At 55.3% G+C, this 10,316-nt stretch overlaps 2 protein-coding genes across 2 annotated transcripts in view, besides 2 other annotated features; one reads left to right on the forward strand and one right to left on the reverse strand.

Annotated features, from left to right (window-relative positions):
• Positions 1-90: 90 nt before the first annotated feature.
• On the reverse strand, positions 91-6,535 carry NGA_0368100 (adhesin-like protein; the record flags this gene model as incomplete). The annotated part of the gene is made up of 2 exons (XM_005854787.1): positions 5,969-6,535; positions 91-3,979 (listed from the first exon to the last, which is right to left on the reverse strand). Coding segments are annotated over exons 1-2 (4,422 nt in total), but the record flags the coding sequence as incomplete, so codon positions are not given.
• A 965-nt stretch (positions 6,536-7,500) lies between these two features.
• Positions 7,501-7,530: a sequence feature (Short protein (NGA_0367800, EKU21513.1) was converted to a misc_feature.).
• A 239-nt stretch (positions 7,531-7,769) lies between these two features.
• Positions 7,770-7,796: a sequence feature (Short protein (NGA_0367800, EKU21513.1) was converted to a misc_feature.).
• A 2,010-nt stretch (positions 7,797-9,806) lies between these two features.
• Positions 9,807-10,316, forward strand: part of NGA_0367700 (uncharacterized protein) — a gene marked incomplete at both ends in the record, with an annotated part of 610 nt that continues 100 nt past the window's right edge. Inside the window, 3 exons of the mRNA XM_005854783.1 lie at positions 9,807-9,878; positions 10,022-10,112; positions 10,136-10,290. Of these exons, the coding sequence (XP_005854845.1) occupies positions 9,807-9,878; positions 10,022-10,112; positions 10,136-10,290 (318 nt within the window). The remainder of the gene's footprint in view (positions 9,879-10,021; positions 10,113-10,135; positions 10,291-10,316) is intronic.

Here is a 10,316-nt window from a genome sequence, read left to right on the forward strand (position 1 = left end):
AAAGCTTTAGCATGCGCAAATTTGGGGAAAGCTGCGGGGGCACAATCGTCCCCTGTCCTCTAGGTAACTTTCATAAAGCGCTTTGTACATCTCCCGGGTCGCGGGGTGAAAGAGTCGGTTCTGCTGATTCAGGGTGACGACGATGTAGCGGAGTACCAGAGGAAAGACGAGGCCGACCACCACGATGGCAATCACGCTCAGACCCCGCAATACGAATTGACCGGCAGTGCCTCCACATTGCATGCTCGGTTCCCACACCAGGGCCGGCCCGTGCGCTGTGTCGTAGCAATGGAATGCCTTGGCCGCCTGGTTCAAGATCGGTGCGTAGGCGAGCTCCGCAAAGAGGAGGGTGAATTGGCCGACCCGGCGTTCGTGCTTGAGCCATTCTAATGCGTCCTCCATGAGGTTTTGACGCAGGGCATGCATGCGGCGCTGGTACAGCACGTCTTGCGCCTTGACCAGGCCCAGGAAGATAAGGACGGGGAAAAGAAGATTACAGACGTGGACACCGGGGAAAGAATGCTTGGAGAGGGAGCCGATGGTGCTGAGGTCGAACCAGAGGGCCACGGGTTTGAGCACCCCTAGGAAGAAGGGCACGGCCCGGCCGAAGGCGTTGCGGATGAGCCCGATCATGACCAGGAGCTGGAGCAAGGACCAGACGATCTTGACCCGGGTGAATTGGTTGGCATCCAAGACGGGCCCGCGCAGCAAGTACCAGACGAAGGCACCGAGCGTGAAGATGCCAATGACCACGACAATCGCCATGGCGGCAATGGGCTGGCATTGTCCGTCGATTTTCACCCAACCGCCTTTGCACCCCATGCACTGTTCGCCCCGGTAGCCCGCCTTGCAATCCCGGGCCCCGTCGCAGGCCCACCCATTGGGGCACTCGTAGCAGCTCATGGCCGTGGCCGTCACGTCGCATTCCTGCTCGCAAACCAAGGAACCCGCGCTCGCATAATCGCCGTATTGGCCATTAGGGCAGGTGAAACAGTCCTGCGTGACGTGCCCCCCCACCTTTGGTTTGTTGTACACCCGGCCAATGTGCGCGCAGAAGACTTCGGCCAACCCCCCGTGATTGTACAGATCCGGACCCTTTCGCGCCGAGTTGCTGCCGAAGACACAGCCTCGGAACTTGGAATCTGTGTTGTAGGAGAAAACCCCGCCCCCATCCCTTGCCTCCGCGACATTGCTATCGAAGGTGCTTCCCGTAGCGGTCATGTTTGAGGACTCTAACCAGAAGCCTCCCGCATTGTTGGCACCCACGTTGCCCCGAATCACGCATTCGTCCACCTTCAAGCTGGAGTTCTGACAGTTCAGTGCACCGCCGTCATATTTGGCTTGGTTCTTACTGAAGGTAGAGCCGTCACATTTGAATGTGGACATTTTGAATTCCAACGCCCCGCCCCACGAGGCCCGGTTCTTTTCCAGTATACAATTCAGGGTGCGAAACTCCGACACGAACGTCTCAATCGCCGCCCCAAAGCGCGCAAAGTTTCCTTCGAATCGCGTCCCCACAAATGTGGCGTTGGACGACTCCATGTGTACGGCTCCTCCGAACTCCGTCGCATTGTTGTTCAGGAATGCGCCGTGCAACGTCGTCACATTCTCGGCCAGGCTCATTTCGATCGCACCGCCTGCCTCCGAGGCGATGTTTTCCAGGAAAAAGCTTTCCACGAATTGGATGCGTCGAGGAGTAAATCGGGGCACTTCCAAATCCTCTTCCGTGATCTCATTTTGGATCAAGACGGCACCGCCTTTTTGGGCGCGATTGCGGAGGAAGGTGGTGTTCCAGGCCACAAATTCCGAGTTTTGAATCCAGAGGGCCCCGCCTAGGCTGACAGCCTCATTGAACCGGAAGGTGCTCGAGTTGAGACTGGTGGTGGTGTTGATGACGTGGACGACAGGGCCGGCCTCGCTGGTGTGGTTCGTGAAAACACCGAGGTACGTGTCCAAAAAGCCGCCCTCCCCGAAAATCGCCGCCCCCCCATCTTCGGCGATGACTGTGTTGTTGATGGCAAAGACGTTCTCCAGGTAGGCATGCGCGTCATTGATCCGAACGGCGGCGCCATTTCCTGTGCCAATGTTGCCTCGCAGCAGAGAATCCTTCAAATGAGCATAGCCATCCTCCTCCACATTCACCACCCCACCCATAAAAGCCGTGTTGTTCTGAAAGGTCGATTCAAATTCGTAGAGTTCCGCTTCCAAGAGGGAAACCACGCCGCCGGCGGCCTCGGCTTTGTTGAATTCAAAAGTGCATTGGTAAGTGTTGTATTGGCTTTGATAGCCGCTCAGACAACCCCCCACGTTCTTGGCCCAGTTTCTACGGAATGTGCAGGCCTTGATAGTGGTGTTGCTCAGGTAGGCGTCAAAGACTGCCCCTGTATTTTTACAGCTGTTCTTTCGAAACTCGATTCCGGAGAAGGTCACATTGGAGCCGATCACTTTCACGCACCCTCCCGACGAGGCCGTATTCAGTTCCATGATGTTGTCATACACGTCTCCCATACTTTCTACCAGTTCCATCGCCCCTCCATCCGACCAGGCGGTGCCGCCACCAAAATGCGACCCGGAAATGTTCACGATCGACTGGTATGTCTTCAGGCTTGCGCCCGATGAGGCAGAGTTGTTGAGGAAATTGGTGCCAGCGATGGTCAAATTGGAGTAGGTAGTGTAGATGGCCCCTCCATTGGACCAATCCGTGTTGTTGAAGAACAGGCTTTGTTTAATATCCAAATTCCCGCCGTCCACCCTAAACACCCCCCCGTCCGAGTCGAAGGTATTGTTGACAAAGGCGCAGTTCAGGACGCTGATATCCGCGCCTCGATCGCCGTAGACAGCCCGACGGGGATTGTTCTTGAACGTCACCGCGTCCAGGGTCAGGGTCGTGTTCTCAGGCACCACCAGCACGGCCGAAGTGCCCCCGCCAAAGGTACTCGATTCCCGGTGGTAGATCACCGCTTTTTTCTGCGCCGTGGTCCCTACGCTGGTCAAGGTAATGTGGGAGTACATGGGCACCATGATCGGACCTTTCTTCAACTTGTGCACCTCCATGGTGGGAAGGTAAATCGTCCCCTGACGGTTCCCCACAAAGACAAAAGCGGCCCGGAGGTTGCAGGAAGGGGAGTCGCGGGAGCAGACCGCACCGTCTTCGTCCTCGTAGGCATTGACCGTGACCTTCACCGCGGGAACTTCCTTCCAATGCGCGGCCGCCGTCGGGTCGTAGCTCGGGCGTTTCTTGGTCGGCGTCCGTTTTTTCGGTTTCTTGTTGGTTTTCACCACGCGGACATCATCGTCCTCCGCGTCGTCGTCCGTAGCCTCATCGATGATATCCGGCACTTTGGGCGCCTTGGGTTTTCCCTTGGGCACGCCGGGGGCCACGTCCCCATCCCCCACGTCGTCGTCCAGGACAGCATCTGGCGCATCCTCCTCCTCGTCTCCAGCAGCATCTGCTTCCTCATCAAGGTCGTCTCCCTCGTCATCCGCAGGCCCGTCCGCCACGTCATCGTCCTCGACAACTTTGGGCGCTTTTTTCGGCTTTTTCCCCACAGCGGGAGCAACCTCCACGTCGTCTTCGTCATCCGGGCCAGCAGCAATTGCGTCCTCACCGTCGTCGTCCCCCGCCTCCACCACGGGAGCCGCTTTTGGTTTTTTCACAGGGGCAACCGGGGCTGCTGCTTCCTCCTCCTCCTCAGGGGCAGCACCCTCCTCTTCCTCCGCCGCGACAGCTGGTGGCAGCAGGTCGTCTTCCACCCCGTCGTCGACAGCGGGCGCATCGGCAACCCCTCCGGGGGCAGGAGGAGCTTCGTTATCGGGAGGCTCCGGCGCCACAGCCCCTCCATCTGCGTCGTCCTCTGCCGGACCTGGAGGGGCCGGGAGGCCAACAGCATCCTCTTCCGGAGGCTCGTCATCGATTGGAGCGTCGCCATCTCCTTGTTCGGCTGCTGGTTCCACTGCTTGTTTGGCACGCGGGAAGAACCTACAATTGTGTGACCGAAAAAGATGAAATTATGAAAAAAAAGTCCTCGTCCGTGGCGCTCTTTTTAATATCCAGCTCTAGTCACGTACAAGACAAAATGCTCGCATCAGCCTTTTCGTGGCATCATCTGCCTCGCTCATGTGCATGAAGGCCACAATATCATTTAATCACCCTTTATCTCTTCCTTGCTGACGTACCGAAACCCCCCATCTGTGTCTATTTGAGCGGCTGCCCTACGCTGCACACCATCTATTTGTGCCTGTGCGGGTCGAATAAGTAGGAAACCGACGATACCCAGACCTAGTAGCAGCAGAGAACCCCAGAATCTATTTGTACGCCGGGGAGTTGTACGATTCACCCCATTCACGCTGGATTGGCCTGTAGTCATTTGAGTCCTTAGACACGGCGTGCCCTTAAAGGGCCAATCGATAATCAGTTCTTCGCGGCTGCTTCCTCAAGGCTTCTTCTTCCCTAAGATTGCAGATGGGACCAAAATGAAGGTCGAAGGGGTCCACAGAATGATAGCCTGTCTTCGACGCTTATGAGGGATGTGTGGCCGGCAGACGAATGTAAATGTGGCACTCGAAAAGCTGTGCACAAATAAGTCTACGTCCGAACAGAAAGAAGTCATTTCTGGCTAAGCATAATTTTTCTTTTCGTTCCTGTTCTGTCGTCCCTCTCGCTTCTGTTCTCTCAGGAGCAGTCCAGTCGACTTAGAGGATGCAAGCGAGGATGGTTGCCGTTGCCGTCGTCACGAGAAAAAGGAACCTGGATGTCGCTTGCAGAGCGTCAGAGGTATTTTTCGAAATAGTAATAATAGCTACACACATGACGTAATCAATGTAATTTGCACAATGTTCACATTATGTTTGGGCTTTCGATTGTACGTCCACGAAGGAAAAATGCCTGATCAGGGTCGCCCGCAAATTATTGCAGTGGCGTCTACTCTTATTGACCGGGTCAGCCGTTAAGAGAGTTCAAATTTTAAAAAAATTGGGTGGTAGATGATGGGCGATGAAATGCCTGAAATACCAAGCGTACATGTATTTCAACCCGCAAAGGAAAGGTATATCAGCCAGGCATAAGTCGTTTACTCTATAGGTACTGGCGACTTACCTTCGAAGACGTGTAATGAAGTCAAATGTTCTACTGCTACATGGCTAGAAAAGAGTATGTGTTATCTTCAAAGCGACAAATCTTACTGATGCTAGTTTACGACTTTTTCAAACAAAATTGACAGCAAATCTCACGCACACTTTGGACAAAGACAGTTTTTTCTTTATTCTTTGTCTTCCGCAACTACAGTCACAGGCAAGGCCCGCTCCAGCAATATACTTTCAGCCTCTGCCAGAGTCTCTCTCACTGCCCCCTCGGCTCTCAAAAAGTACGACCAGAGCAATTGTCCCACATATTTGTACATGACAATCTTCAGGGGTAAAGGTCCGTAGACTACGCGCGCCCACAATGAATGCTGCCTCCAGAAAAGCGACGAAGTGAGGACACGAATGACCAAAATTGAGAGGGGTTGCACGAAGAGCACCGAAGAAAACACAAAGCTTGCGAGAAGTAGGCATCGAAAGGTAAGCGCATGGTCCAAGGGCCACGAGACTAGCTGCGCGAGGACGGAGCCAAAGCGTTGGTAAGCCTGATAATCGATTTTGGCGTGGCAAGTGCCACACTCCCGACTCGAGAGAGGATCACGGCGTCGACGTCGGTTCATGTCCGCAAACCACATCCACTTTCCCGTGCCCCGGCACAGACAAGGGGCAACAAGTTTTGCACCCAAGTCTACCTCTCCGTGAATACGACATTCGTAGGGATGGAGCGGAGACGCCTCAACAATCTCCAGAGGAGGCCTGAATATGAGGAGCATGGTACGGTGCTCGTTTGAATATGTCGTTGGGCTTGAAGCTTCTCTTTATTTTCCATGCCAACTGAGTCGGTTCGCCAAATGCACGGAAGAAAGTGCCGTAGCGACTACACACTTACCTGTACTTTTCCTCGTGCTTAAAGCCGAAATCGAAGGGCGTGTGCCCTACCACGGCATGTCTTTTCCCCAATGCTTCTGCCGAAAGCGCCATGTGCGCCTGATACGTCAGGACTTGGTTGGTCAGCCAGGCCGCGTCTTCCTCCCATTCCGATGTACGGTTGCGCGGAGAGGTGGAGGCTTGAGCAGGAGTGGCGCCCGTGCTTCCCCCTCGACATGCGAGTAAGGACGGTACAGGAAAGGAGCATGAGGTAGAGGGCAATAAGGAATCAGCCCCCGGGAAGGTAAACTTTTTTCTTCGTGCCCGGGAGAACGGAGGTAGTACAGTGCGGAGGGAAGCTTTGAGGAGAGGAGGAAGGGCTTTTGGACGGTCTGGAAATCTCAGATTTGACGCAGCAAGAGGGCGACGATCTGAGATAATCGAAGAGCTTGCATGGGCGGGAATGACGCAGGAAAAAAGCAGAATGGCAGGGCCCCAGGGAAGTAGAAGGGAGGAGGTTGCCTGAACTGCTTGCTGGTTTTTGCTTTTGACCATTTCTTGAGGCCCGTGAGACCTGCAGACTCTGTCTACAAGTGTGAGTAGAGAATTATTTAGTAATGAAAGGTGGTGAATATTGATAATTAAGGGAGAAGAAATTCCAGTGTACCGCTGGAGCAGACTAGGATCTTCAGTCCAGTAGCTGTAGGATAGGGGATGCCTGGTTTTGTGACAACATTTGTGACTTGCTGTCAACACCATCGGATAGAATGCAAATCACATCCCCTCAAAGGCCTTGTCAGCACCAACATGTCACTGGTGGACATCCACACATGTCGGTGCGTCTTGGGATCCAGTAGCAATTCCCTGCCTTCTGTTACCTCTCCTTCTGAGCTTCCCGCCCACCCGCAAATTTGATTTATGCCCCCCCCCTTTGCCTGTGGTCGAGACTTGCCCTTTAATCCAGTCCTCCAGTTAAAGCAGAATGTTATTCATTTCAAAGCAGAGATGTGTTGTCACTATCCATGTCCCTTACAAGCCATTACCGTCCACGCTGGGATTTATTCTCGACAGCATTGGCCTCCACATTATGTCATCGGGCCCCTAGTCGAACCAAACCCCTGGACGTCGTGTTCCATAATCCTACTTCCCCACCCAGCGACGAAAAGTTCCCATGGTGTTTACACCTGCTTTGAAGCGTTGCGCCTAGGTTGTGGAATTTGTTTGGCTTTGTGGCGCAAGGAACTTGTGCTCTCCTCGCCACTAGCATACCTCTTAGGGCCTTGGTCGTTCTTACCAGACAAGCTTCTCGCATGCTCCGAGCTACATCATTTGTGTCAGGATCGCCGTGTGATAGGCCGCCAGATAAAAGCAACATGCATTCGTGTTTTCCCTTTCATAATTTTCTCTACATTCATACAGCGCCAGCAATTTGTCGAGGAGAGCCCATTTACTTGCCGTTCGTCATCACATCGCATGCCGAAAGCAAAGACATCCACCTTGAATCCTAGCTCTAGCAGCGTAAGCAGTAAGAGCAGTGTCGGACGCACTCGCTCGATGCGGTCTCGGGTCAGCACTAGCCAAAAGGTACGCAAAATGAGAGAAAGTGGGAAAGGTATTCTGGGCACAGCAATGTGTTGTGAAGGTAAAACGGCCTCATGTCAGCACTATATCCTGTAAAAAACATGTCCCCGAGATAAAAGCAGAGAAGATGCATGCATGTACATGTTATGTGGAAAAATGCTATTCTCACGGGAACTGCTCCGCAGAAAAATGCAAGAAGGCCGACGAGGGATGATTGCAACGAGGTCCCTCCTATACCACAGGTCTGGGAAAGCCCGCCGCGGTGGGAGCCTCGGCACATGGATACAGTCTCCCTGGGAGAGAAACAGGAAGGGGGAGACGCGAACGTAAGTCGCGGCCATGGCTCACTGCTTTCTACCCAAAAGTCCTCCCTGTCCATGTTTTCCCCCAGCATCCATTGCTCCTTTTGGGTTTCCATACGATCCCATCCGCTCCCGCGTACTCGCATGTTGACTCAGAATCCGTACATCGTGATGCAGCCATGGTCCTCCTTTCCTTTTGAGTCTGATACCCGACCTTCTCGTCTCCCTTCCTCCATCCCCCGCCAGCTCCCGGACCTGTGCCCCCTGCCAGACGCGTCCCACCAGACCACCTCCCCCCTGGTCAAGACCGAGCTCCCCGACGACGACAAGGATGACGAGAACAAAGGGAAGAGGGACACAGGAGATGGGACTGATGCAGGGGGAGACCTGTGTTCCCCAGCCTTCTCTTCTGCCGCTTCCTCCCCCTCGTCCTTCTCCTCCCTCACCACTGCCTCGAAGCGTCGAAGCAAGGCAGTGGCCAGGGCCTCCGCTGTCTGGAACAGCTTGAGCCGTCTCAGCACTCCCCGGACGCCGGCCTCTTCGGCCATGGCCTCCCCTTCCCCTTCCTCCTCCCTCTCCTCCTCCACCTCCCGCCGCTCTTGCTCAGCCTCCTTCTATGCAGCCCGCAGTGGCGGAGGGCAAGGGGGAAGCGGTGAGGGAAAGACGACGGGAATGAATGAGGGAGAAGAAGGAGAGGAAGAGGAGCTGGAGAGCGTCGCCACCCAGAGCCCCGCTCCCAAGGGGAAGATGGGCGGGCGGGGCATCCGGGAGGACACGGGGGTACGCACCTTGCGTCTGGTGGAGGAGCAGGGTAAGCCTGCGCGCAGAGCCTTGCATCTGAGGGAGGAGATCTTCGCCTCCCAACCATCTCAACTTCGCTGTCGTCCTTTGCAATTCCCCATTTCGTCCAGCAAATCCATGACCTCCCTCTCTTCCTCCCTTCCTCCCTTCCTCCCTCTCTCCCTCCCCTCCTCCCTCCCTCCCTCTCTCCCTCCCTCCCTTCCTCCCTCCTTCCCCTCCCATCTTCTCTACACGGACCAGAGATCAATCCGTCGGAGGTTGAATCTGCGTTAGACGCGGTCAATGTGGCAGCAGTATATATGGGCTTCCAGAAAGGAAAAGAGGAAGGGAAGGAGGGACGGGGCGAGGCAGGGGTGGTATTCCCGATCGAGATCGCCGAGGGCATTACCAGTGCGCTCCAGCGACTGGATGACGGGTAAGGGCCCAGACTGCGTGCAAATATATAATACGTGGGGCATGGGCCGGCATCTTGCGCCCTGGATGGCCGAGACAGGCCTTCTCTCGCTCATCTTCGCGGAATTTCCCCTCCCTCTCGGCCCAGAGGCGTCATCAACGAAGTCACGGATTTCTGCCTGAACGTGGCAGCGTTGGAACCGCCTCGCTCTCGGACATACATGCCTGCTGCCTTTTTCTCAGACGTGCTTGAGGCGACGCCGGAGGAAGAAGGAGGGGGATTTAAGAGGGAAGGTGATATCTTTCGACATTGCATCTGTCGGATGGAGGAGGTGAAGAATTGCGCAAAAAATGAGCGAGAGGATGGGATCGCTTTCCGCGAGGCCGTTGAGAGCGTAGAGAAACGGTGAGGAGATGAGAACGAAAGGAGGGGAGGAGCAAGGGAGCGGGCGGGTGTCTGACGCTTGCTCATATCTGCTCAGGGCTTTGGAGTACAAGGAGGAGATCGAGAACCGCGAAATGCATTACGCCGAGCAGGTCGGTCGTCTCTCTTTTCTCCGAGCGCTTTCCCGCTCTTCTTTCGTGCTCAGTAATCACTCCTACACAGCAAATTAAGCGTCGCCTCCCATATCTTTCCCTCGTCCTCCTTCCCTTCCTCCCTCTCCACCTTTGCCCCTCCCTCCCTTTCTCCGTCCTTTTTCGGACCTACAGGTCGAGGCGAAAGCCGAAGAGGTGGAAGAGAACACCAAGCTACTTCACAAGGAGCGAGTCGTTTTCCGCAGCATGGTGGAAGAGGACTTCCAATTCGACGAAAATTTGCGGGAAAAATTGGGGGAGGTGTTCGACGCCGGCGTGGTGAGGAAGGAGGGAAAGAGGGGAAAAAGCGAAAAAAGGAAGGGCAAAGGTGCAGGCAGGTGCGGTAGAGAGTTATCAGGGCCAGTCGGCTCAGCACCCCCCCTCCCTTCCTTCTCGCCTTCGTTTCCCCGCCACTCGCCCAGGACGCCAACGTGGCCCTCCAGGCCTCCCAGTCTCACCTGGAAAATCTGCAAGAGCTGCAGGCGCTCTACGGCATGGTGGACGCCCGTTTAGGTAAGGAGGGAGGGAAAGAGGAGGGGAAAGGACCGAGAGGGAGAAGAAGAGCGGCCCTGTCGAGCATCCCATCCACGTCCTTGCCCCCACCCCAGACGCCTACCTGTCCTACGTGCTCGACCACGTGGCGGCTCTGCGGAAGGGAATGGAACCGATGCTCAAGGAGCGGCAGACCGAGGTGAGGTTGACGGGAGGGAGGGAGGG

This window comes from Nannochloropsis gaditana, assembly GCF_000240725.1.
Source record: "Nannochloropsis gaditana CCMP526 unplaced genomic scaffold scaffold385, whole genome shotgun sequence".
In the NCBI taxonomy this organism is placed as follows: Eukaryota; class Eustigmatophyceae; order Eustigmatales; family Monodopsidaceae; genus Microchloropsis; species Microchloropsis gaditana.